This window comes from Caenorhabditis briggsae, assembly GCF_000004555.2.
Source record: "Caenorhabditis briggsae complete genome, chrI, whole genome shotgun sequence".
Classification (NCBI taxonomy): domain Eukaryota; kingdom Metazoa; phylum Nematoda; class Chromadorea; order Rhabditida; family Rhabditidae; genus Caenorhabditis; species Caenorhabditis briggsae.
This window is the reverse complement of record NC_013489.2, coordinates 8975813-9003331: the sequence shown is the minus strand read 5'-3', so window position 1 is coordinate 9003331 and position 27519 is coordinate 8975813. Positions and strand designations below refer to the sequence as shown.

General features: G+C 37.5%; 5 protein-coding genes across 7 annotated transcripts; 2 read left to right on the top strand and 3 right to left on the bottom strand.

Moving 5' to 3' along the window:
- Positions 1–124: 124 nt before the first annotated feature.
- On the bottom strand, positions 125–968 carry Cbr-pbs-7 (the record flags this gene model as incomplete). The annotated part of the gene is made up of 3 exons (XM_002639584.1): positions 125–406; positions 450–785; positions 831–968. The coding sequence occupies 3 exons, from the start codon at positions 966–968 to the stop codon at positions 125–127; spliced, it is 756 nt and encodes a 251-aa protein (XP_002639630.1).
- Positions 969–1257: 289 nt separating this feature from the next.
- On the top strand, positions 1258–2476 carry CBG12344 (the record flags this gene model as incomplete). Its single annotated transcript, XM_002639585.1, has 4 exons — positions 1258–1637; positions 1683–1730; positions 1774–1939; positions 2342–2476. The coding sequence occupies 4 exons, from the start codon at positions 1258–1260 to the stop codon at positions 2474–2476; spliced, it is 729 nt and encodes a 242-aa protein (XP_002639631.1).
- Positions 2477–3221: 745 nt separating this feature from the next.
- Cbr-tlf-1 lies at positions 3222–5855 on the bottom strand (the record flags this gene model as incomplete). Its single annotated transcript, XM_002639586.1, has 11 exons — positions 3222–3278; positions 3601–3667; positions 3722–4038; positions 4089–4367; positions 4421–4510; positions 4558–4836; positions 4893–5017; positions 5074–5143; positions 5238–5336; positions 5635–5752; positions 5818–5855. 11 exons carry the CDS (start codon positions 5853–5855, stop codon positions 3222–3224), a joined length of 1539 nt encoding a protein of 512 aa, XP_002639632.1.
- A 673-nt stretch (positions 5856–6528) lies between these two features.
- On the top strand, positions 6529–8797 carry Cbr-cdk-8 (the record flags this gene model as incomplete). Its single annotated transcript, XM_045239366.1, has 10 exons — positions 6529–6764; positions 6807–6994; positions 7042–7138; positions 7185–7320; positions 7367–7488; positions 7536–7794; positions 7838–7921; positions 7967–8296; positions 8368–8466; positions 8510–8797. 10 exons carry the CDS (start codon positions 6529–6531, stop codon positions 8795–8797), a joined length of 1839 nt encoding a protein of 612 aa, XP_045094839.1.
- Positions 8798–9213: 416 nt separating this feature from the next.
- Positions 9214–26838, bottom strand: Cbr-cle-1 (the record flags this gene model as incomplete). 3 transcript variants are annotated; one of them, XM_045239348.1, is made up of 23 exons in its annotated part: positions 9214–9278; positions 9623–9753; positions 9795–9877; positions 9923–10227; positions 10274–10393; positions 11396–11586; positions 11834–12445; positions 12947–13015; positions 13081–13216; positions 13570–13614; positions 13717–13785; positions 13811–14143; positions 17374–17460; positions 17757–17914; positions 17964–18037; positions 18084–18181; positions 18338–18447; positions 23729–23825; positions 23872–24011; positions 24429–24895; positions 25485–25743; positions 25797–25991; positions 26805–26838. In XM_045239348.1, coding segments are annotated over 23 exons (3878 nt in total), but the record flags the coding sequence as incomplete, so codon positions are not given. The 3 variants fall into 3 exon arrangements, with proteins under 3 accessions (XP_045100925.1, XP_045100926.1, XP_045100924.1); XM_045239353.1 differs by lacking the exon at positions 12947–13015; XM_045239359.1 differs by lacking the exons at positions 12947–13015; positions 13570–13614.
- Between the last annotated feature and the right edge of the window lie 681 nt (positions 26839–27519).

The following is a 27519-nucleotide window of genomic DNA, read 5'->3' as shown; positions in this document are numbered from 1 at the left end:
CCGAACATAAATGGAAGGATAGGGTCGATGGGTTAAACGTGGAGAAGGGGGCGGGAGGAAAAAAATAAATTAAAATGAGTTAAAGATCTTGAAATTTACAGCATTTTTCTAGAATCTTTAGCATTTATTCGTACTGACAATTGGTCTCGGCAATTGACCAGTCTCCAATGATCTTCTCCTCTTTTCCCAGAACGACGCCTTCAGTAGCATCGACGCGTCCAATCTCGAACTCGTTGTCTGCGACGCAGTCGTGGTAGAGAGTGAGCTCGAGCGACTTGCGAAGAACTGCTTCCGCGTCTTCACGAGAGAGGTCTTCTCCTTTCTTTCTCCATTCATCTTCGACTGCTTGATTGAGAAGGTAAGCACCGAGGCCAGTGGCAATATGCTTCACTTGGTAAGCGCATCCCTGAAATTTCTATGTGAAGTTTCACACAAAGTTCATTTCTAACTTTTTGAGTGATGACACCGATGAATGGGGTGCTCGTTTCCTTGTTGTTTTTCTCTTCTTCCTCTACTCCTGCAACAACGAGAGTGTTCCAAACTGGGTTCATCTTGCAGCGTCTGAAAATTCTTATTTTAACGATAGCGTGAGCCAGGAAATTCTCACCTTCCGTAGAGAAGGCTAGTGAGGTATCCGTGGAGTGCTTTCGGCCCAATATCTTGATCGAAGCGTTTCCAGAGAAGTACTTGGCGTTCGATGACATTTTGAAGCCATGAAAATCAGCATGATCTCCACCGAAGGCAATGAGAACGTTCTCGTTGACCTTGTACTGACGAGAGACATTCTGAAATATGATGTTTATGATGAAACCAAAATCTGAAAATATTACCTTGTAACGTGCCATTTTTCCATAAGAGACAACGCGATCGGTGAGCACAACGACACCAGTTTTGTATTGAAGAGCAATGACAGATGTTCCTGTACATGTTGGGTTCAAAGTGCGTTGAACCTCTTCGTGAGAATTCATTTTAGCTCTGAAACATATAATATGATATTTAGCAGTAGAAAAAAGAGAAATTGAAATAAAGAAGGGAATTTGATCCGAAAATTGGCGGCGGCAAGCAGAAATTTGACAAAATCATCATGGTGTAACCGCGCTCCGCGACCACTACATCACATTTCCCGCGCAAATGCGGACCTACATTCACCATCGATTCAATAGGAAAATTCTTAACTTTATTGTTGATTTCTTCTAATTTTTTGTTGTATCTCTGAGCTCTATATAAAACTTGATCAGCGCTGATTTCAGACCAAATATGCTTTCCCCACGTGAAGTAGAAGAAGACGACTACAATTCTTCATCCGATGAGGATTACGACCCAACAAAAGACACTGAGCTTAACCCTCAAGATGAAGTAAGATTTCCAAGATACCGAGTTTTTATTGCACACTCTCCTGAACAGATCGATGACGCCGAAGAAGGAGATCTGGAAGCAGAAGACGACGTTGAGCAATTGAAAAAGGAATCCAACACCGAGAAGTCAACTGATAAATCTGCAGCCGCTCCTCCTGATAACAAAGTGGACGTCGACGCGATTTTTGCTGCTCTCACTGGTCAAGCACCTCCATCTTCAAGTTCTAGTTCAGAGCCAAGCAGCTCACAAGGGGAAGCGAAAGTTTATCCAAAAGTTGCTCAGTGAGTTTATTAATCGTGAAGGAAGATTTAAATATGATTTTACAGAAGTTCTTCTTCAACTTCAGCTGAATCACCAAAGGTTTACCCAAAAAAGTTAGTGTATATAAAAAAATGTTTTTCGATAATGCTGTTTTAGGCCACAAGCTTCAGAAAAAACTTCTCAACCAGAAAACGTGACTGTCGGTAAAAAAAGGGTTGGTTTGTTAGACGCCGCTAAAGCTCTGTCAAAACGGTCCAAAATGTCAGTATTGGAGAGATCTGACCAAGATTGGAAAGCATTCACTGCACAGAACAATTTAAAGGTATTTTTTAAAAGAATTTGGAAGATTTGTGGCTGGAATAATTGCACATTATGAAAATATTTTTTGCAAGCTGTTAAGTGTCGACTATTATTTAGTCCAGAATTTTGAGTGAGGTTATAATCCGTCAGCTTCTTATTCCAGCTATTATTCCAGTACAAAAAACGTGGCCGAATTCCAAAAATGACAACAACCGTAAAAATAAATGCAAAAATAAAATTTTCGATAGTGAAAACGCACGAAAATCGAGAAGGTCAATCCGGAAGTTGATAATATTTTTAAGTTACTGTAGCTGTCGTTGTGGGACCTCAGGCCACAGCCAAAAGCTTTTCTCTTCCAAAGCTCTGATGTTTTGTACCGGAATAATACATAAATATGCTCGTCAATACTATCAAATAATTACAGGAAGACCTGGAGTCGCATAATCGTGGAAAGGGCGGCTATTTGAACAAAATGGAATTTTTGGATCGAGCCGACAACCGCCAGTTCGAGAAGGAGCGTGCGTTCCGAGCATCAGCCAGGAAGGATACCAATCATTGAAGATATAATAGTTTTCTTAAAATTGTCAATTTTTCAATTTTACATGTCTTTTTGTTCAATGTTCAAATCAAGTGTTTTCATTCGTCTCTTGAAAAGAAAATAAAGTATTGTTCAGAAAAGCGAGAAATGTGTGTAATAAGCGAAATAATAAAACTAGGTTCTAGAGTGGTTTTTAAAATCTGACTGAAATCAGTCTGAAAATATTAAGAGGAAAAAAATACATGTAAGTGGAAAGAAAAGCTACATCTTGACAGCAACACGTTTTTCTTAAGAACATTTTTTAGCGGAATTATCGTCAAGGGAAGAGAAGAAAAGGAATAGAAGATTGTCATTAAAAATGGGGATTTTTGGGAAAGAACAATTTTAGGGAATTCAGAAAATTCGAGCATTTTTTCAGTGGAAAACAAAGGTGGTGAAATGATGAAGTAGAGAGCAAATAAAGAAGAGAGATGGGGAGAAATCTGAATGGAACGAGAAAAACTTGGTATTCTGAGTTAATTTTACACAAAAAATGGGTAGGAGATTTTTGAAGATTTGAGAGAGACTGGGAAGAGGCGGATAAAGCATGAAACTTGAAGCATTTTGGACACACTCACACGAGAAAAAACTTAGAAAAAATAGGCTAAAATACGACGGGGAGAAAATGAATTATGACAAGAATAAACGGAAAGAACGACTGATGAAATGGAAATGCTATATTCTAATTAAGAAGCAAATAAAAGGAAAAAAGAAAACAAAGGGAATTTCAGTCCTCCAAATCGAGATCATCGTAGAGGTCTTCGTCTTCGTCCGAGAAATATACCTGCAAAAATAATGTGATTTAAACAGATATTTCGTTAGCGGAGGTCGCACAACTACAACTACCGTAACCTATAATTTTTACATCTTTAGAATTTTTTTCTCTCGATTTCCTTATTTTTTCAAACAGCTTTTTAACCACAGATAATTTCATTTTCGGATGTTTTAGAAAAGAACATAAAAAATCAATCATGAAAATGAAATTGTTTCTAGGTTACGGTAGTTCTCGTTGTGGGATTTACGACCACGGTCACCGGCGTTTCTCTTCCACGCTTACGACTTTTTATAGGAGCATGAAAGCCTCTTATATCTTTAAAATAACTAACCTGGTTGTTGATAACTCCCGAATTACCATAATTGGCGTCGTCAAAACGTTGGCGTTTGATTGTTGTTCTGAAAAATAAAATAACTTTGCAAACGGCATTTGTAGTTACAACTGATACATACCCTTTGTTCGTTGGCGCCTTCCGTTTTCGTTTCTTTTGAGCAGCAACATTGCCTTTCGCGCGTTCGTGACAACGGAAGTCAAGAACAATCGGATAAATTTTAGAGAGAACTTCAAGAACGTCGGCTTCAGAAGACGCTCCCGTTACAGTGATGGACCCAGTGGTATGAATTCGTAACGTGGCTTTTGGTGTTGTCGACCGCCAGACAAGTCCGACCGACAATTCTGGCTCGTACGTCGATTCTGCTGGATACTTTGCAGCAACTTCTTCGATTTTTATTCCGAAAGGCAAACGACATGTAGCTAAAACATTGTTAACCTGAAATACGTTCTTATAATGAAGATCTTAGATGTGTTCAACGGTCTTACTCTATAATTACGAATAGAAACTTTTTCTTTCGTCTTTCCCATAACTCGTTGAACATGTCTAGCAATCGAACGGGCGGCACGCCTACAGTCATCTTCACTACGGCATCCCACAATGTAAACTTTTCCAGAACTGTACACTTTGATATAACACCCAGGATTCCTTTTCTGTTTCATCATCACTCCTTTTTCTCTTTCATATGTCACATTGTGAGTGTTCATTGCCAACTTACGAAGATCAATATGAAGAGGAAGGGTGTAGTTACAAACCACGTTTCGGATCTGAAATTTCGTTTTTTGTTTTCATAAAATCTTGAAATTGACTAATGGCATACCTGAATATCAATATCACTGTCGTCAGGCATCGGTTCTTCTTCTTTTTTAAAGACTTCTACTTCCGGCTGAGGCTCAGTCTTGATTACCACCTTGAAACACAGCATTATATAAAATGTGTACAAGCTGGGTGCCTTACCGGTTCTGGAGATGGTTCTCTTAAGGGAACAGCGAGATTCATACCAGGTTGACCATACACTTGTTGCTGAGAGCGTTGTTGCATATGCGGCTGAGGGATTGGAGCTGGGTGTTGTGGCATAATTTGCTGACGGACCATCTGTGGTTGTTGATTCATTTGATGTTGCTGGGATGGTTGCTGTACAAGATTCTGTTGCCGATGATGTTGCTGCATCAGCATCTGATTCTGAGTTTGCTGTGGACGACTGAAATGTTGTTGAGACGGATGCTGTTGCTGACCCTGAAATATCCGCTAACACATGCGTTGTAACCACTCGAATCAAAAGTTGGACGTACTTGCTGTATTATGCGTTGCCCCTGAACAACTGGAACTCCCTGCTGTCCATTATTTGTTGCCATATACATTTGTCGCGGCTGTGATTGCGAACCTTGAGCAACAACTTGGATCCCGCCAGTTGTTCCTGAAATTTGTTTTGTATCAATATAAGATTTAGAGACCACGGACAAAAAAGCTTACTTTGATAGACTTGAGATCCTCCTTGAACTTGAACTGCCCTCACAGCCACACTACGTCCGGCGATCGTTCCCTGCAACTTAGAGATATCATAAACTGTGTTGAATAGAAAAATTTTATGAAAATGTTCTATATATAAATATGTAGTTGATGTTATATAAACTAACCCCATAGTTTGGTTGAAACTGCTGTCCCGCTGGATTTTGCCTTGCGAAGTGTGGACCAGTTCCATTTTGTGGGACTTGCCGAGCAATGGGCTGCATTATCTGAAATCTTTGTTCGCATCTTTTCAAATCTAAAATTCGTAATCTACAAGAGTTCTCCTATTTTTATCTAGCATTTTTTAAAAATCAATTCCGCTCAAAAGAGTTGGTTTGGGCTCAGGGAATAATATCATATCTATACTATCAAGTTCAGATACTATAATTGTCTGAAATAATGTAGGTTGAGATACAGATAGAATGTTTCTGCGTCTCCACCTTATATGTGGTATTTTGTTTTTCGCTTTGAGATATCTTCTTATTTATACACTTTGAATACACTACAATAATAACAAAGGCTCACTCTCTGCTGCCCATTAATCTCTGGATGAACCATTCGAACTCCTTGATTCTGCACATAAGTTACATTCTGAGGAACTCCACCGCCATTCGGAGCCGGAATAACTTTTTGCACGAATGCTCTGCAATTTCATATTTCCAAATAAAGCCCAATAATTTGTGGTGTTGATCAGAAACAAAGTCTCACCTTTGGTTTCCCATCATTTGATGATCACCCATTTGCATTTGGACAGGCCGATCTGCAAACTATTACTTGAAATGGGCTGTTAACAGAACATACTGGAATTAACAAGTGAACGAAAAAATAATTTATTAGAAACAATCAGAAACGGAGAACATGCTGTCGTCCAGATGATGCCACAATCCTGAAAGTAATTTATCAACGCAGTTTTATTGGGCGTTGTTCTATTAATTTACGGCGAAGAACCTCTACGAGCGATCAATATACGTATCCATTGGTTTCAAGTGTCAACTGATGTGCGCATCATCGTGTTTTGTTAATTACTGTGTGTTTTTGATTAGTTATCTTTAAACATCGAACTGCGGTTACTGAAACCGAACCACATTGTTCGATTCACACAAAACTTCGATATTTATGAGAAGAAGAAGGAAATTGGAGAAGAGCGATTAGGGAAATGTCGTAAAATGCGATGTGAAGTATGCAATGATAGTGTTTGCGGACAGTCATACCGTAGTCTCCCACATTTTCTCATTGATTCATGAATCTGATCAGTTGAAGGCGTTGTCGTTGGAGGTGTTCCTGCAGAATGACGTAAGTTAAAACGGTTTTAACTTGTTGAAGCTATAAAATTATAATCAGTATGAATGACAATTTGATAGCGATATATTCAACTGATCAAGAAATATTTCGACTAGTGAGATTTTTTGTTACAGGTTGATGATTGACGAAAACTTCAAAAAGAAACTAGCAGTTAGCCGAGAACGAGTTGAGGATTTGTTCTATTTTGAGAACTCAAAAGAAATCGGTCGAGGAACATATGGATTAGTCTACAAAGCCGTGCCGAAGCATTCCAACGGACGATTCCCAAACAAAGAATATGCATTAAAAATGATAGAAGGTCAAGGGTTTTCTATGTCGGCGTGCCGAGAAATTGCACTTTTTCGAGAATTGAGGTAAGGTCCTAATAATTGAATGTTATCAAGGTCCATTTCAAGGCACCCCAATCTCATATGCTTGCAACGGGTTTTCCTCACTAACGAGAAGAAAGTATGGCTTTTATTAGACTATGCTGAACACGATCTCTGGCACGTCATTAAGCATCACCGAACTGCAAAGACCAAAAAAGTTCCAATAATGGTCCCACGAAACATGGTCAAAAATATACTGTTCCAAATTTTATCTGGTAGATTTTATCACTAATTTCATACAACTGTACTTTTTTCAATATAGGGATGCACTATCTTCATTCTAATTGGGTCCTTCATCGTGATCTCAAACCTGCAAACATTCTTCTTATGGGGGATGGAGGACCAGATATGCGTGGAAGGTAGACAAGGTTTTAAGTTCATTGCTATCATAATTTGAATATTCAGGGTAAAAATAGCTGATCTGGGATTTTCGAGAATTTTTGCAAATCCTTTGAAACCTATGGCAGAGTTGGACCCCGTAGTCGTGACTTTTTGGTATCGTGCTCCTGAGCTTCTACTTGGTGCCAAACATTATACAAAGGTAACCTCAAATGAGAAAATCAAAATATAAAATACTTGATTTATAGGCTATCGACGTATGGGCGATTGGATGTATTTTCGCTGAGCTCTTGACAGCCGAACCACTATTCTTCTGTAAAGAAGAGGATATCAAAGCGCAGAACCCATATCACTATGATCAAGTCAAGAGGTTAGAGAATTATTAGATGAACCAGGAACTAAGAAATAAAATTTCAGGATATTCCATCTTTTGGGATATCCATCCGATACGGATTGGCCAGACATGAAGAAAATGCCAGATCATCAGAGACTTTTGAACGATGCTAGAAACGAAGGAACACCAATCCAAACATTCCCTAACAGTCTGCAAAGATATTTTGATAAATGGAAGATCAATTCACAGAGTTCCCCGTACCGATTACTCGTTAAACTGTTGACTGTCGATCCACTCAAACGCGTTAGTTGTGAAGAAGCAATGAACGATATCTACTTCAGAGTATGTTAAAGTAATTTTTTATTGAAACAAAACATGAATTCAGAAAATGGAACGCCCGCCTAGAGAAACAGATGACGTCTTTAACAGATATCCAATCCCATATGCTAAAAAGGAACAGCAAATAACAGTGAGTTTATTAAAATATAGTGTATTTCTCGCGGCGCGCTTCTAGATTCCAATTGACCAATTTCAGCAACAACAGCAACAACAACAACAACAACAACAGCAACAACAACAACAACAACAACAACAACAGCAACAGCAAATGCAGCAACCACAAATCGGCCCTCCACAGATGATGGGACAGCCTCAAATGGGACAGCCACAAATGGGACAACCCCAAATGGGACAGCCACAAATGGGTCAGCCACAAATGGGACAGCCACAGATGGTGCCGTCACAAATGGGACAGCCACCTATGGGAGGACCACATCCTGGCGTGGTCGCTCCTGATGGGCATGCACACCAAATGATGCAGCAACAGCATCAGTCGCAGCATCACGTAAGTGGTTCAAAAACTTAATAAATTCATATTAAATAAACAGCAGGCATCAACCATTTATAAAGTTTCAGATGCAGTATCAACAGATGCACGATTCGATGCAGGGTGGAATGGATGATGGAGGTCCGCAAGCTAAGATGATGCGAATGGGAAACGTTCCTGTTGGAAGAGTGAGTCGTACTAAATGCATCGTTTTCCAAATACAACTTTCAGTATGGTCCAATGGGTCCTCCTTATGGACCCCAAGACTTCCATGCTCCACAGGGTCCACCAATGATGCAAATGATGCCACAACCAGGACCATCCGGATACTACCAGCAACGACCTGGGCAACCTCCTGGACCAGGTCCACAAGGATATATGAATCCACAAATGGGCATGACGATGGGAATGCGTCCTCAAGGAGTACCTCAACAAGCATATATGCCTGGACGTGGAATGCCGCCACCTCAAGGTCCAAATCCACAACAGCAGCAGCAATGGCAGCAGTATCATCGATAAAATATCGTTTTCTATTTTAACTTATTCACATTATGTAATTTCCACATGTACTTTTTCATAATTGTTCTTGTAAAATGATCCCGATTTTTGTCATATAAAGTTTCCTGAATCTCCATGGAATTTTAAATCTATCTAGTTTAATCTTTTATCTATTGCATAATTTCAAACAAAAATGGCAGTTATTAGAAAGGAAAGAAATTCAGGCATTATAATAAACTTTATAAAGCAAACAATTAGTGAACTGGGCAGCCGTTTTCAGAAGTCAGGGTTCGAGATTTTTTTATAATTTGGAGAGAAATTGAATGATTATTTTATTTTTGGTCGGGGTTGAGGTTCGTAGGAAAAGGGTGGGTTCTTTTTGAAATAAAAACAAAAGTTAATCTAAAATATTTCGAAGGGGCAAAAAGAGCTTTTAAATCTTGAAGTCGGTGGTGATTCTGTTGAGACGGAGAATTCGATCGCTGTGATATTTGGACATGTTCTGGAAAAAGAGAAATTGAAGGAAAAATTTCCCTCATTTTATTATTCTACAAAAAATCGGAGCTGACCGTGGCCGATGCTCCTACAACGAAAACTATCGTAATACAAACTTTTCTAAATACCGTAACTTTTTATTTTCCGGATTTATTTTCTCAATTTTCGTGCGTGTTCAGATAATTTTTCACTGTCAAAAATTCAATTTTCCGACTAGTTTACTGGAAAATACCAGAAAAATCGACCAAAATCAGTTGAAAAACCGAAAAATAAATACCGAAAATACGAATATTTTTAGGTTACGGTAGTTATCGTTGTGGGATATTCTGCCACTGTTCCAATTTTTGTAACAGAATAATATATTATCTTTGCTATTACCTCCACACACAAAATCACCAATTTGTTCTCGCAGGTCGAAGGTCCACTTGATTGGAAAATGGTGGTGTTTGAATAAATTTGGCCGGCCAGCGAAGTAATGGAGGCTGAATAAATAACACTGTGTACTTACAAAATCAAACCTTACCATCGGATCGTCTCCAACCATCACAGTATTGATCGGCGCGAATTCCACCTTCCTTCGATCCATGCCACACTCGTTTATCTGGCCTAAATAAGACAATTTCCATTTTTCTAATTCCAGAAATTATTTACCATCTCGAATCGTTGAGAACATCATGTCTATCAAAAGAGAACAAACGAGCATGCTGATTGATTTTTGCTCCATTTACAAACGATCTCCAGCTAGCGAACAAATGATGTCCTGCGATGTTTACTACCGGAGTATCGTGATCGACGGAATGAACGATTTTAACCAGATCTTGAACGTTACTGGATAACATTGCCCTGAATGTCGTTGTGTATCCAGATGCTCTCGCTTCACGATAACATTGAAGATCCGCTCCACGAAGTCCATGGATGTTTCCAGCGAATGGTTGGGACAGGGCAATCATATGAATCTTAAATACCCATCTAAAATCTAAGTTTCCCAGCGAGAGGCCTTACCACTCGATCCTTGTTGTGTGGACCTGAATCTTTTTGAGGTTCTTCCAAATTCGCTCTCGGGTGCCAAGGAGAAACGACTGGTCTTGCCGGTTGAGAGGCATCGTTTTGACGAGAGTTTTGCTGAAATTACAGATAAATTTATTTTTCTAAATTATTAAACTCGTTTACTTAAAAGTGTGCTGGACAAGAACAAGTGCATAGGACTTACAAAAACCTAGAAAAACTATTAAAAACCTAGGTTAACATGATTGTGAGAGTGAAGGGGGGAGGGGAGAAGAAAACTAAACTAAAAAACTAGAGGAACTGTTTTCTCTCGGGATTGTCCATTCTCGAACATCGTGACCATCGTAGATAGTACTGTGACGGTCCGGGTGTTGACCAGAAAAATCCGGAAATCGAAATCCGGAACTCAGAATTCAGAACTTGCAAATTGGAAATTAAAATTCGGAATTGGGAATCCGAAATTCGGATATCCAGATTCCAGATTCAAGATTCCGGATTCCGGATTCTGGATTCCCGATTCCGGACTCACGTTTCCCGATTCCGGGTTTTGGGTTTCGGATTCCGGATTCAGGTTTCCGGATTCCGGATTCCAGGTTCTGGATGCTCGTTTCCAGATTCCGGGTTCGGGATTCTGGATTCCGGATTTTGAGTTCCGGATTCCGGATTCCGGATTCCAGATCCCAAATTATAGATTGCTAGAAAACTTTTTCTTCCGGATTCCGTTGTTCAGAAAAGTCATTCCGGACCTCTCTGATGTTGACGAATGGATTAAAGCTGCTCAGTGAGTGGGGAGTGACTGCTTAAAAAATAGGCGACAAAACTAATATCGATAAGTTACATTTGAGTTTCGCGGGTGTCGCGATGAACATTTATGACCATTTTGACGGCTCTGAGATGGAAAAATACAGATGATTTCAAAACAAATCTAGGAAATTATACTCAAAAAAAACCTCACAGGACAATCACAACATTTGGAATAACTCACCCAGAATTCAATGCTATTTGGTGAATAGCGTGAATCTAGTTCAATTGGCTAAAAATGAAAAAAAAAACAAAAAACTTATTGAAGAAAAATTCAAAAATCTAACAATAACTACAGTAACCCTATCAAACACAAACCGTTGATTGTCTAGTCTCCAAGAACGGATGGAAATGGGTCAATTGAATTTCCTTCCATCCGTTTGTAACTCGAATGAATAGTTGCTGAGATGACGTGGCGAAAGCCAATTGTCCAACTGATGTTGCACGGGCAGAGGCGAATAATTCGACAGTTGTTGCATGAACATTGACAGCAGTTCCAGTTGTGATAGCTGGAAATTTTCGTGAATTTTTGTGATTTTCCAGGTCCAAAATTTTTTCTAACTTTCTAGAATACCTTTCAAAAACACTTCAGGAATCGGAAATACATATACTGTAGAATGGCTAGGGAACAATACAGAAAGAATCAGAAAAAAGTAGAGAGTCGTTTCCATTTTTGAAAGAAAGAGTAACAAAAACTATAGCAAGTCTTTGGGAACATTTTCGTTCTTTAAATTTTTAGAAATAAACAAAGCAAACCTCCATAAGCGGGTGCTCCCGGAGCACCAGGCGCCCCTCGTTCTCCTTTTTCTCCTTTTGTTGTGTAACTGTGAACTCTAGGATTATACTCCGGAAGGTCTCCTCTCATTGGTTCCTGAGATTCCTTCTGAATCGCTGCCACTCTTCTGGCAATTCTTTCAATATCTCCATCTGTTAGACTCTCCATACTAACACCATCATCTCCTTTTGGTCCTGGTGGTCCATGTGGTCCTCGTTGCCCTTCAACTCCAGCAGCTCCGTCTCTTCCTGGTGCTCCTGGAAGTCCTGGTGGTCCTGGTGGTCCTGGTTGTGCGACACCTCCTGATCCAGTGACAGATCCGGTTCCCGGTGGTCCTGGAGGTCCAGCTAGACCCGGCATTCCAGGCGGTCCCTGTGGACCTTGCTCTCCTCGTGAGCCATGAACTCCTGGAGATCCATCACTTCCTCTTTCTCCTTGATGACCAGGTGCTCCGTGTGACCCAGGAATTCCATCTTTTCCAGGTGGTCCTTGTGGTCCAGTTTCTCCGCGACATACTTGAGTACATTGTCCTTGGGGTGATGGGACACCTTGGAATGGAGTCGTTGCTGCTTGTTGCTCGTAAGAACGCAGATCTGAAATAGGAAGAAGGTATTTAAAAAATGATATCCTATGAACTATGGGGTAAAGCCGCACACTTTTTCTCTTCATCTGAAGAATTTTTCGGCTAAAAAAGTGTACCATACAATCTGTAATAGAAAGTCCCCAAACTTTTACTTTGAGCCAATTTTTCTAGGTTCCATTCAAAGATATCAAAGAGTGGTCAGCGGATAAACTGTTTATCACAATATCTGAAATGTTTTATCAGTCGATCACTTTTTGATATCTCTCACAAGGATTGAGATAATTGAGCTCAAAGTATAATGTTGGGGTTGGTTACTATTAGAGGAAATACGGTATTTTGGTTCGTTTTCTAATTTTCTAATTCGGATGATTTTTTTGTTTTTTGATTAATATGAAATTGTGACTTTAAACTTTCCATATTCTTAAATTCCAAATTTCACACCATGCAAATCTAAGAAAAAGAAAAACAGTCGAATTCGAACTTCAAGACGGGAATCTCTCAATTATTAAACCTCTAGTTGCTGGGCTACCGTAACCCCCAATAAAAGGTACAACAAGTGAGTCATCTGAGAGAAATAGATCTGTAAAGTGATTGGAATTTCCATAGTTTTTGAGAAGATTCTGTCAAAATTGGATTCCCACTCACCCTGTGGAGCAGCCAAATGAGGGGTTGGATATGGTGGTGGAGGCGCTGGAGTGGGTGGAAGTTCCGAAATCTTTTGCAATTCTGATGACTCTTGATCTTTTTTCAATCCTTCTGGTGTTCCGGATCCTTCGACATTCTGAACGAAACATTTTTAAAAAGAAGTTCAATTGGGTTTCCAAGAATTTCATGTTAAAAATATGATTCTTAATACGACAAATCTTGAAACCCCCTAGATAAATTGAACATTTTCACCAACGGACATCTTCTAATTCTAAAATCGATGACACATATTACAGTAAGCTGACAACGTCACATGACGTATTATTCTGGTACAAAAACTTGAAAGTACCCACAACGACAACTACCGTAACCTAAAACTATCACGAAAATTGAGAGAATAAATTCGAAAATGAAAATGATTTTAGGTTACTGTAGCTTTCGTTGTGGAACTTTCGATTTTTTTAAAACCAGAACAATATCAGAACTCACCTTTCTTGTTTGATCTCGTTCTTTTTCGAGCTTTCGACGACGCCACTACAGAGATTTTACATGTTTTCATATAATTGTAAAAGTTACAAAAATCTAATGGTTTTTTTTTTCAAATTTCTTTTTCTCTACTTAAATATTTTGTCCTACCCATTGCTCATCACACTGTCGTGAGCCTTGAGATGCATCATCAATCAATTTAAGTTCTTGTATGGCTCCCTGAAATAATCAAAAAAGGTTTTACCTTTCCATCATCTTCAAATCCGGTTCCATCATCAATCACTTCAACAATTTCCACGGGTAACATGACATTTTCAGTAACGATTTCTCGTTCTTCCGAAGATGCTCGTGCCTGACGCACTCTTGCATCAGCGAGAGGAATGTGAACATGGAATACGGTACCAGGAATAGATGAGTCTTCTGGAGACGTCGAAAATTCTTTCCGTTCTTCTGGTGAGGAAGCCTGTTGTTCAGAGGAAAGAAGAGGGAAATCTTCGTTATCCAACTCTTCAGATCCACCATGAACAAAAACAAAAATCAGGAGGAGCACTACGAATAGTGCAAGGAGACGACGCATCTGGAGTAGAGATTTTTCAGATGACTTCGCGAGAAAAAAAATAGAAGGAAGAGCCGAAAATAAAATGAGAGTGAAGACATCATAGTCTTCGAAAAGTTCCAGAATCGTCTGGAATGTCTGGAAGACAAAATACTCTATGCCACTCAAACCGTCAACTTTGAGTCCATACATCCCGATCCCTGTAAAAGATATCAAAAAGTAGTCAACTGGTTAAATTCTCATGCTAATATGGTAAACTTTTTGTCAGTTAACAACTTTTTGATATCTTTTACAGAAAATGAGATATATGAGCTTAAATTTGACGGTTTGAGGGGGGGGGGGGGGCATCTTATCAGAGTGTTTACGGTATTTGAAATCTAAAAGCTCAATTCAATAAAAAAATAAATCTATAAGAATCAAACTACTAAACATTGGTTTCAAAAAGTTATAGTTTAGTTCTCGGGAGCAAGTCTCTTTCGTGAGGTTATCAACCGAACAGGCGACCTAGAAAACGAGTGAACCAAAGGACCAACGAATTAATCATAGACTGCTGCGAGATCGGAGCAACTTCTCCTCCTCGAGAGCAGCCAGGCGCCTCAGTTTTTTATATATCATACGAGATAGGATAGGGGAGGAGAAGAAGTGTGATTTGATATCAAAATGATGAAAAGAAACACACAAGTTTTGTGGAAAAAAAAATGAAGAAGAAGGTGTTTGTGGTATTGAGTGGATGATGGGAATGTGACAGAAGAAGAGAGCTCCACCACCAAGAAACATTTATTAAAAGAAGAATGGGGGCGTGGATTGCAACTAAAAGTTTGTGTCATGATCGAAAAAAAAACTTGTCCACAAGACGTGCGAGAAGAAAAACAAAAAGGAGATACTGTAGGAATTGAGTTACAAGTTTCAAAGTTGGAGATGATTCATCGAAACACTCATCCAGATAGCATTCGTGTCTTTGTCGTTCTTTTTCTTAACATTTGTATCTTTTTTCCGAGATGTTAAATGATTGAAAAGAAATAGGGAGCCAATTTTTCTGGTCTCATATCTAAGGCTTTGAAATAGTTTTCAGAAGTGTTACTGTATTTTGTATTATACTGGTTAGAAAAAATCGACGCTGTGGAAGAGGAAGGTAGCCGTGGTCGATGGTCTCGCAACGAGAACTACCGTAACCTTAAATTATGTTTATTTTCTGAAGTTTTTCTTGATTTTCGTACGTTATCAGTCAATTTTTTCAGAAAAAAAAATATTTTTTGGTTACTGTAGTTGTCGTTTTGGAACCTCTGGCCAAGGCCACCAGCGTTTCTCTTCCTCAGCTCAGATTTTATGTACCAGAATAATATATAACTAGAGCTTTAGAAAAGAGACTTGTCAAAAAAGATTACTGTAGTGTATGACGACGGTCGGTTTGAAAATTAAGCAGCGAAATCCAGAAATACTACGATTTCAGTGTCAAATAAATTCAAAAGTTGGCTAGGAATTGAAAAAAAAACAAGAAAAAAGATCAACAAATCGACCTCAAAAATTAGCTAATAATCCCGAAAAATCATCCTAATTTTTTTATAAATAAACTTTTCTTTGAAGTGCATCTGAATGCACTTTGAGCCAAAATAGTTTACGTTTTCGCTTTGCTCCTTCAATGCTTTTCCGGATATACGAAAAGTGATTTTGATGGGGTTTTTTATGGTGGTTTCAGGAGATCTCATTTCTTCTCGTTTTCAAAAAAATTCAGAATTTTTAAGGCATTTCAATGTGGTACAACTCTAAAAATGACAAAATGAAATGTCCGATTCTTTCTTTGTTTATATACTAGATCATTTTGTGTCTCAATTATACTGAAAGTGCCGAAATTTCAGCCAATTTTAGAATGTTTTCCTGGCACATGACTATTACAAAATTACATCAATCGTTTCCTTTTTTGCAAAAAAATGAAAAAAACAATGACAGAGTTATGCTTTGATATGTCATAACTCGAATTCTTTGAATTATTCAAACTACAAAATCATATTAATGTTCTGGAAATAAAATGAAACAGAAATAGAAAAGTTTAATAGAAAATCGCAACTTTCATCTGGTAACAATTCAGATAACAAAACACAGATATGACACAATCTCAAGATAAAACTGAGAGATAAGCCGACAGGAATTCTAGATTCAGAATCATTATGGAAATTTCTAGAGATCATATGTTATTTTAGTCTAATCTAAATTTTACTAAATTCTGAAAATCAGGAGAATCATTCATTCAAATCTATGAAAATCAGCGGAAAAATCGAAAAAAAAACAGAATACCGTAAACAGTCTAATAGAAAGCCACCCTGTACTCGCACTTTGAGCTCAAATTCTCAATTTTCAAAGGAGATATCCGAAATGTCTCCACGAGATATCCGAATCAGAAGATATTCGAAATGTCCCACTCCACTGATAAAATGTTGGTGATATTATGACAAGCATTGTATCAGTTGACAGATTTTTGTGATCTCTTATAAAAATTGAGATAACTGAGCAAGGATGGCGTTCTACGGTATTTTTCCTAAAATGCTTTGAACCACAAATATTTGAAAATGCTAATAATCAGTCAAAACTGCCATTACCACTTTGAATTCAAAACTGATAGAGAAGTGTAATCTATTCGAAATTTGACATTTGCTCAGGCCATTCAACAATAGATGGTCTGTGCCAAGTACGACGTGGACCGCCCATTCAAGCGACCAAAAAAGTAACGATGATACGTGGGAAAACCAACCCAATTCAAAAGTACACATTGAGAGACATTTTTGGGTTTAGGAGTAATAATGTTTGATTGAGAGAGACGCAGAAAATATGTGGTTAGAGTCGGAAGAACTCAAACGGCGGCGTTCTTTTAGAGGTTCTAATTGACAATGTTGATTAGGTTTTTAATGTCAGATTACTGTACAGATGTTCAAAGAGTAATGGGAAGCACAGAATTTGAATTTCGAATATTTTGAACACTTAGAAAAAGGAACATATTTTAGGAGAAATTTTTGAAAAAGATAGCGGGAAAGTTTAAAACTTGAAGGAGGATTGTTGGAGAGAAAACAACTATGTCAACAGAAACCACGCATTCTTTGTTTCTCTCTGTTTTTTAAATAAATGATTCATGAAGAATCAGTTGCTATCATATTTCAACTTTTTTAGAAAATATGATTTTCAAAACTTGTTGATGTCATGTTACTCGTGCGAAATGGTTTTGTGATTGAGATGAAAACCAGAAAAATAAGATAACTTACCTCGAATCCATTGTCAATAATTGGTCCAGCGCTTGCAATGTACAGTTTTTCAGCTTCATCGAAGGAAAAATCTGGTAGCGATGTTACCTGAAAAAAAGTCCGATGGTCGAAGAGTTCCAAATATGTAAAACAACAATTTCTTCATTTCCATAGTGACTGTAAAACATGTAATAGAAGGGCCCGATTCACCTCGCTCCCTGTGAAAGATATCAAAAATGTGACAACTGACAAACTATTTTTGATACTATGAAAAACAATTTATTAGTTGACAACTTTCTGATATCTCCGGTAGGAACCGAAATAAGTTGGCTCAAAGTTAGAAGTTAGGATGGCGGACCATTCAGGTTTTACGGTGATTTCAAAACTAAAAATAAAATCTTTACTTGTCTTGAAGCAAATCTTCTGCATTTGAAGTAGAATGTAACCGTCTGATCAATAACTTCCAGTGCAAATTGAGTCCATTGTTGAGAGAAGTCTTCCACCAGGAACGAAACAATTGCCACTGATCGAACAATCAGAGAAATGTTCGTTTGTTTTGTACCTACAAGTTTATAGTTGAGAAATTTGAAATTCTTAATAGTTTCGCTTACCAGCTGGTTCAATGAGTAATCCAATATCAACTGCAGAGTCATATGCATTTACAGCAGCAAATAGGTATCCTCCTCTGAAAAAATTCTATAGAATATGAGCTTTTAGGTTGAATATGTTACCGTTTATCCATAGGTTTGATTGTGGCAAGAAGTGAAAATTGTTTGAAAAAGTTTCGTGGGAGATACAAACGATACGGTACTGCAATTTCAACTCCTCTCTGAAAACATTGCTTGGATTAGAACATTCTGCAAATGGAATCTCGAAAGCAACCGATTCCAGACAAGCTCGACCGGATTATTTATTTAAAAACTTGAAAAATTATGAGCCTCGGCTTTCAGAAGAGAGCCAAAAAATCGTATTTTCGATAACTTACCTGTAACCCAATGGCTGGTAATGATTCAATTCCTTTGGCTCGAAATACCCGTGCATCTGCATTTAATGAAGCTTTAACTGGAGCCAATAGATCAACTTCTGTTTCCGTATCTGAAAAAAAGTTTCATTTTTTTCTCTAAGATCATTTTGACCCTTTTCTCAATGTACTAAATCTCAAATTTGGCAACATCTTCTGCCGAATTCATTTCCTCAGGGAATTATATAGCAATTGAAACACAAAAAAAGGAGTTCGAAGACCCATTATTTTTCTTTTATTTTCTCCTCTCCTTCATTTTTGTTTCTTTCCTTTTTTTCCTCTTCTAAAGAACTGAAACTCTAAAAAAGCAATAATTTTGTGTTGCGGATTCTCTGAACTGACACGAACGAACAACAAGAAGAAGGAGATCTCAGGAAGAGAGGAAAAGTGTGTGTGTGTGTTTGTGTGTTGTTTTGAAATAATATGTCCCTGGAGAGTGATTTTCTGGAGGTACGGAAAGCGAAACACAAGCGAACATTTTTTTGAAAAATGACCATCTTATTGTGGTCCGAAAAATGTTTGGGGTGAGATAGAAATAGTTTTCAGGTGTTAGAGTAAACCTTTTATACTGTAGAAGCACAGAAGCTTCAATGGAATCCGTAATAAGGAATCCGGAAAAATTCCACGGAATCTGAAATACGGAATCCGGAAAAATTAATTTTTCTGAATACGAAATCCGTAATTAGAAAACAGTTAGAACGCGAGATCCGGAAAACAGAATACGTAATCCGGAATTCCGACGTCTCCAGTGTGCAAAAGAAATCTGAAAAACACACGTGGTGCTTTATTGGAATACTTTTTTTCGGAATCCGAAATCCAAAATACGGAATGAAAATTCAAAATCCAAAATACGGAATGAAGAAACATGGAATACGAAAACTAGAATTCGAAATCCGGAAAAAATATAATTCAAATTTCGAATTGACCAATAAAAATTGGAACTTAGTCGGGTGATAAGAACGTCGCTAAACGAATTGCTGTACATGATTTGATGTTGCGATTATAATTTTGTTGTGTTATCCCATTGTCTGGTTTTAATACACAGATGCACGCAAAAGCTCAGAATACCCTCCTCATCCCAAATTCATTCATCTCTTCTCCGAACTTCTGGTGTCCTTCCCTTTGCCTTTTTTCCTCTCCCATTTTCGCTCGTTTTCTTTCAAGTTTTGATTTATTCGCACCTCATTTTTCTTCCATTTCTTTTTACGTTCTTTTCTTTTGGAGCATCCGTTTGTGAGGATGCTTTTCTTCTCTCTTTTCCGGTTGGCCATGAACAATCAATTACGTTCAAAAAGAAATGAGAAAAGTAAAGAGAAGGAGGGCATTTGACAATGATTAATGAAAGGATTCGCTTGATGAAGAAGTATAGCTCCGGTTTTGAGAATTTTAATCAAAATTTTGAGATTTATTTTTAAAAATAGCTAGTGTTCTGTAATCCAAGCTCTAGAATAGATGAAACAAAAAACCCTAATTTCTCTATACTCCAAGTCGATTATACTTTCCGTTTAGTTATTTTTAATTGGCGTTGCACAAAGTTTTTATGAGTTATTGAATCACCCACACCATCGTTTCCTTCTTCCTCTTCTTCATCATTTAATAGCATCATTAGGATTAAAACTGAGAAAGAAGAGGAAGATTCAAAGTGACCTAACAGAGGGCATATGTTTGATTGATTGCTTTTTAGGAAGTGGTGGAATCAAAAAACGATAAATGTCCCAAAATGACACGGCTGTTTCTTTTCAAGTCGTGTTTCTCTGAATTTATGAGATGCTTTTCTGGATTAGAAAGATCTTATATGTGAACCAGGTTACGGTATGCCATTTCTAAGATGCTTGATGTACAGGAGGTCGTACAATTATTCAGACTGATAAAAACGGGTATATCTTTAGATAAACGTTTCTTGGAGGAACGAAAGTTGATAGAAGTATAATTTTAAGTTTCATTCAAAGCTACTGAAATTTTCAAAGCCATTCCTCAAGTCTAGGTATTGTTATGATTATCCAAAGATGAACGGCGTAATGTTTCTTCGTGATTTTCATGAGATGAAGCAAATTTGACAAGCGGTAACTCAACTCAAAGTTGATCTAATAGTTTATAGTTTGAATATTGGCCAGTTTATTGATGAATTATTTTAATTTTCACAATCCAAATTTGAGCTCAGTACAATGCTTTTAAATACTCAAGTTTTATGCAAGTACAAACTTTAGTTTGCGTGATTGAGCGGCACCTTTTCGAGAATTTAGAAACGATAATTTCAAGAAATTTTGTTCTAATTTAAAACTTCTAAAATGTACTTCCTCTCGCCTCCTTCTTTTCTATTTAATCCTTCTTCCCAATTTCCATCAAATCTGTGTGACCATTAACCTCGGTTTTTTCGAAATGAATCAAATGAGCGTTGGCCCTCTTTTTCCTCCGAATCAACTGTTTTCCTTCACCTCCCTACTGCTGCTAAAGCGCATTAGCAATCGACCTTTATTACATAATTTATTACATTTCGGAGGAGGAGAGGGTTTAGGATAATTGACATAAAAACAAGTAGAAAAATTTAGAGTAAAAATAGTTGTGGTTGAAAGTTTTTAAACTGAACTCAGCTATGCTAGACCCTTCAAACCTTGTTGAAAAGGAGTTAATTAACAATTTGACTTTCCTGTATTCAGACTAAGCTAAATTCATTGTTTGTACTCCCTCATACTTTCAAATTATCTGTTTCATATTCTCTGGATCAATTATTAATAAGTACGACCAGCCGAATGTACTAATATCTTTTATCCCCCACTGTTTCTCCTTTATATCTTTGTCTAATTTCCAAACACTTCTGGTAGCAGTGTGTCATAATCCTTGGTGTCAATATCTAACAAATAATGATGGATGAATAAATGAAAAAGCGACACCCCTCCCTGGTCTCCTGTCCTATGGATAGATACAAGACTGAATACAAGCGATATCTTACGCTTCACGGGAGACAAAAAGCGTCCCCTCTCTGGGGACATTCGTAAGGAGAAAAAGAAGAAGAGGACAACACGAGATTCTTGAAGAAGAGCAAAATATGGGAAAGAAGAACAAGGGAAGACAGGATGACAGGTGCCAATTGTGTTCCGTTTGGAAGAGCAACAACTGCTACGTCAGGAAGAACCGGAATAAAAAGTGTTTGCTATGAATTGAGATTTCGATATTTCTCAGACTTTAGATCTTCTGAAATGATAAGATTTTAAAAATACAGTTGTATTGGATTACAAAAATAATCTCACAATACCGGAAACAGAAAGACAGTTTCAACTTTCAGCCAATTTATCTCGGTTCCTGTGAAAGATATCAAAAAGTGGTCAACTGATAAATTATTTTTGAGAGTATGATAAAAAAATTTTCAGTTGAAAACTTTTCGATATCTTTCTCAGGAAATGAGATAAATTGGCTGAAAGTTGAAAGTTCGGGTTGGGCGTTCAATTAGAGTGTTTACGGTAGTTCAGGGCTGTCAAAATCAACCCCGATCGCCGTGATCCTTTTAGAAATCAGATCACTGGCTCGAAAACGATCGTTGTTATTTTTAAAAATGTCTTAACAAGAATGTATCAACCTCTATTTAGACATTGATCAGATTGAAACAAGACCATTGACCTTAAAACCTGTAATAAAAGGGCCCCCTTACTTTTAACATTGAGTCAATATTTGTCGGTTCCTGTCAAAAATATTAAAAAGTTGTCAACTGAGAAAATTTTTATCATGGTATCAGAAGTCTTTCGTCAGTTGACACATTTTTGGTATCTTGTATAGGAATAGAGATTATTGAGCTCAAACTTGATAGAGTGGACGTCCTTCAAATACAGATTTAATGGTATCTCAATTACTACAGAATTTTCAGCATCAAATTAAAAAATTCATTAATAATCCATAACATTATAAATTCAAAGAACCTATGAGTTACCCTAGTAAAAAAACACATGGACGTTCTTCACTTTCGAATATGTATTTTTGAAAAGCGCAGTCCATGGGATAATAAATCAAGTTGGGGTGCCGTAAAATGAAAAATCGACACTTCAGGTCTCTACATCAAGGTTAAAAGCTTCAGATTTTGAATCTCAAACAACGCGCACAAAACTTTTGTATGTCGCTGCTGAAAAACAACATAATCGCAGCACTGTCTAACCTTTGATCGTGCCGAAAGAGAAACATTTGGGAGAAGCGGAATGGAGAAGAAGTAGCTGATGGTATATTAGAAGTTACGGACTTGAGAACAAAAGAAAGCATAGAAAAGTGGTTAGAAGGTAACACCCGGAATTCCGAGAAATTATAAATTACACCAATTTTTTTTTTTTAAAGTTGAAAACTCACCACCGGGAAGGGAATTAAGTGCAAAGAATGTGGGTGGTTGTGCTTGTGTGACTCGTATCAGACTGAGTACACAAAAGTACAGTAATCCTCCAAAATCTTGGCGCACGAACATCGAAGTTCATCAAAAATAGTCAGGTTGAAGGTAGGAATAATACAGGAAAAAGAAAAGAAATAGAAGAGTTGAGTGAGTTCGGGTAATTCCTTGGGATTATAGAAGGAAATATGAAAATGCTTCTCTCGTTTTTGCTTTTCTTTGTCTTGGTTCAAGAAACGAAACGAGGAGGGGCCAAAGTTAGTTATACATCAGTATTTCTCTTCCACTCTCTTTTCTCTATATCCGTGTGAAACAACAGCAAAGGGACTTCTCCCAAAACTGTGGAGGCGGAGTCTAAGGACGATGGAAGAGAGAGGAGAAGGACGTTTGAAGGCGACGTGGAAGAATGGGACCAGGCAAATAGATGCGCCTCCGACGTTTTTTGATGGTGAGAAGAGGAGGGACAACACAACCTCCTGGCACTACTAAATTTTGATGCAAAATGCATTGTTTTGGTTTCGTTTCGAGTGTTTTAGATGGAGATGCACAATGAGTGGAAGAAAAAATTGGATGGAACTCGGAAATATCCAAATTCTAATTATACACACATGGCTGTTTCTATATGTTGTTTTTTACATTTGGTAACCGATCCGTAAAAAAAAGAGAACATACCGTAATTCTTCCAATTGAAACACACCAAACATTCTATTTTGAGCTCATTTATCTCGATTCCTATGAGAGATATCAAAAACTTATCAACTGATAAAATGTTTATCATAATATCACCAACATATTATCTTCTGAAAAATTTAAATATCTTTCACAGGAATCGAGATAATTGAGCTCAAAGTTACAGCTTGGGTGGGTGTCTATTATTGGAGATACGGTAGCTATGACTCTACTTCTCATTACAGTATGTTTATCAGACAAAACCACTTCCTGGTAGTTGGAGATGCTTTTTTGAAAGAAACGAATTTCTGAAACTTTCTCACCTGTTGATCGTTCGGAACATCCTCCACTAAGCGCATCCATCTCATGTACAATGACACGTGGCATAGGTTGACCATCCCATTTTAATGAAACGGAGACCTAATTATTTGGATATAATCATTTTAAGTGTTAAGGTTTCACATACTTTGAATGGTCGAATTTGCTGAGAAAATGGAATATACACATTCTGAACAACATGAGTTCGCACATTAGCCATTCTTGTCTTCCAGACGATTTGACGATTCGATGTATCTCCATCCGGATGGATTTCAACTTTCATTTGGCCTGAAATAGTTTTTTTTGGATTTTTTGCAATGATATCTTATTATGGAAGCGACCTTAAAATTAGAGTTATGGAAAAAGCATACTAATAAAACATTCTAATGGGGCGTAATCTATCTAAATCAGTTGGTGGGTGGTTAAAATTGATACAAACCATAAACACTCTAATAGAAAGGCAACCTAAACTTACACTTTGAGCTCAATTATCTCAGTGTCTATTAGAGATATCAAAAGTGTATTAACTGATAAAATGTTTGTGATATTATGACAAACAGTTTATCAGTTTACTATTTTTTGATATTTTTGCAGGAACCAAGATTGTCAAAGATCATTATAAGATCCCAATTCATGTTGGCTCTAGCCCGAATTCTTAAAGATGTTCGAAAAATTCTAGCCCAAATAAGATTCTGAAGCGCACACCTGGATGGAAATTCAGTAAAGCGAATCTGAAATAAAAACAAAGGTGTTGAGCATCCGGAAGGCTGATAGGAGGTGTAGTTAGATGTGCAGGCGATGATGGATACTGTACTCGTGGACATGCTCCTGCATCTCGTTGAGTGTATGTATCATGCTTAGCTGTACACAATTTCCAGTGAGGAGAACTGACGATTGAGCACATTTCAGTGTCGTTCAGACGACAGAACCAATCGAATTTCGATACTTTCTTTGCTGAAAAAGAGTTGGTTTGAATTTGAAGAAGACATATCGAGATTATACTTTCGGGAACTAAAAATAGATCTCGAATGCTCCATGGACTTTCACTTCCGTCTCCAGCAACTACTTTCACTGCAACCTCATACTCTTTTCCAGGTATCAAGCCTGTCAACCGAACAGCCTTTGCGTTTGATCGAACTTTTTGTTGAGTGTCACTCTCGTAGATTCCATAGCTGAAAATTCCGATTAGACCAAAAAAAATATTTTCAGGTGAGGTGATTTTTACTTTCTCTCCAAATTGCTTCTTCTACAGAGTTCTTATATTTTCACGATTTTTGAATGATTTATCTGGCAAGTAACAGACTTTTCAAGATAAGAGTGTCCATAAAAATAATTTTTCAGAAAAAAAGTTGAAAAAATTTCACATTTGGATAACCCGGGCCGGGCCCTGAAAATCTTCGGGTCGGCAAGGTCCTGATTTTGGAATTGTGGAATAAAGAAGAAAGTATTGAGCGGTCCTCTCATCACAAGAAACCTGTATACCGTAAAACCTGCAATAGATGGGCCCCTCGCTATTAAGTTTGAACTGATTTTTCTTGGCTCCTATGGAAGATATCAAAAGTTTGTCAACTGACAAACTACTCCTTATATTACGATAAGCGATTTACCATTGACCACTTTTTGGTATCTTTAACAAGAACCGAGAAAAATTGGCTAAAAGTTAAAAGTTAGGGAGCCCTTCTATTACAGGTTTTACGGTAAAATCAATTTTCATAAAAAATTACTGAAGGAAGATTTGGAACAAAACATGTCCCAACTAACTTGATAACGTATTGTCTTTGAGTCGCATCAATCGAATTGTCAGCTGCGTTCTCAGGGTTCGGGTCATCCCATGAAACAATGGCACTTCCACCAAGTGACTTTTCTTCAATTCTAGCTCTAACTGACGTGGGAGGCCATAATTTTTCAGTTTGAAGTCCTTCTGCTGGACGAGTTTTTGCAGCTACCATAACTTTCGTTCCATCCTCTCCTTCTGCTTCATTATAGGCAGAAACAGCAAAAACGTAGTTTGTGTTGGGAGCTGAATATTAGTTTTTCAGGATATTAAGAATTCACAAAATTTCAAGAACTCACCTAGTCTTGTAACCGTGAATGAAGTGCTATCAGGTCCTTCAATGAGTATTCGCTGAGAAATACTCCCTTCTCCGTATTCTACAGTATATCCTCTAATGAGTACCGTTGGATCTGGCGGAGCATCCCACCAGAGTGTTGCTGATGTAGATTGGGTCTTTACACGGACGTTTTGAGGAGCGTTTGGAACACGGTCTTCTGAAAAAATTTAGGAAATTCGTGTGCAGTTTTCAATCATCTTGTTAGTATACCCTAGCAGTCCCTATAGGTCAAATCTCAAGCACCTGTACATATGTTCTTTCTCTGTGTTCGCCTACGAAAACAATGCCCAATTTGTGTATGGGGAAATAGTATAAGAGAAGGAGAGACGGGGAGAAGAAATGGTTAAAAACGGAAATCCGGAAGTCAAGGAGAGACGATTAGAACACGCTCTCGTTGACACCTATTACCTGCTACTAGGTGCTCTACAAACCTTCCGGTGACACTTTTCGGTGTGTGCTTTTGGAATTTTCGGTGGGTTTGGTGAAACAAAACAAAACTAGAAAAATTGGGAAACTCAAAATTCAATTACCCTGAAACCTGTAATAAAAGGGACCCTAACTTTAACCTAAATTATCTCAGCTTCTGTCAAAGATACAAAAGAGGTGTCAACTGATAACTTGTTCATCATAATATCATTAACATTTTATCAGTTGACATATTTTTGATACCTTGCATAGCAGTCAAGGAGAATTAGCTCAAAATTTACAATGTAGAGCCCTTCAAGGGTTACGGTTGTCTGAAAACATACCATTTTGCAAGATTGATATCGTAGATGGAAGGATATCAAAAATAAGTAGGAAAAAGAATAACTCAAAGTTTGAAATCCTTATCATCGTTCAATTGAAATTTCAGTCCATTTCATAGACACCTGAATAATGGTTTTGAAAAAAAAAAAAAAAGTTAGAAAAATTTATAATTAGAAGAGAAATCGAGGAATTTGAGTTATTGTATTTTAAAAATTTATCGCACTTCTAAGAATAAGATTTTGCCCAGAGAAGTACATTTTTCCTATTTTCATTGGAATTCCAAAAACGAACATTACAGAGTGGCGCACAATTACCCAGAATGATAGGTATTTATGGTTGTCCAAAGATGAGCCAAAGATGGTTGTCCAAAGATGGGCGTAATGTTCTTCAAATTTTCATGAGATGAAGCAACTTTGACAAGCGATAACTCAGCTCGAAGATGGTCAAAAAATTCGAAAATTGGCCAGTTTATTGATGAGTTATTTGAAATTTCGCACTCCAAGTTTAAGCTAAATTTAACGCTTCACTCAAATTTTATAAAAACTATCATTCGGGTAATTCTGCTCCGTCTTGTAAAAAAGTTTGGTCTTAAAATGAAGAGCTCAGTCTCATTTGTGCGGAAGTCCTTGGCATAAACCAAATAAGAAAACAGTTTCAAAATACAACAAATAAGGGAAAAGCAATCAATTGATATTTATTTGAATATTTACTATTTGTAGATCATAAAATTCAGAATCCTCCTTTTATTTTGTCCAAAAAAGAAGAAGGGCACCATTTCACACATTATTTACCAAAAATTTTTACAAAAAAGTATGGAAAAAGGCAGAGAAAATGGGCAAAGTAAAGGAAGAGATTTCTGCGCGTCGAACCTAAATTGAATCAAAATTCGGTGGCAGAAAAAGAAGGAGAAGATACCTTTTGAAAGAAAAAAAAGACGA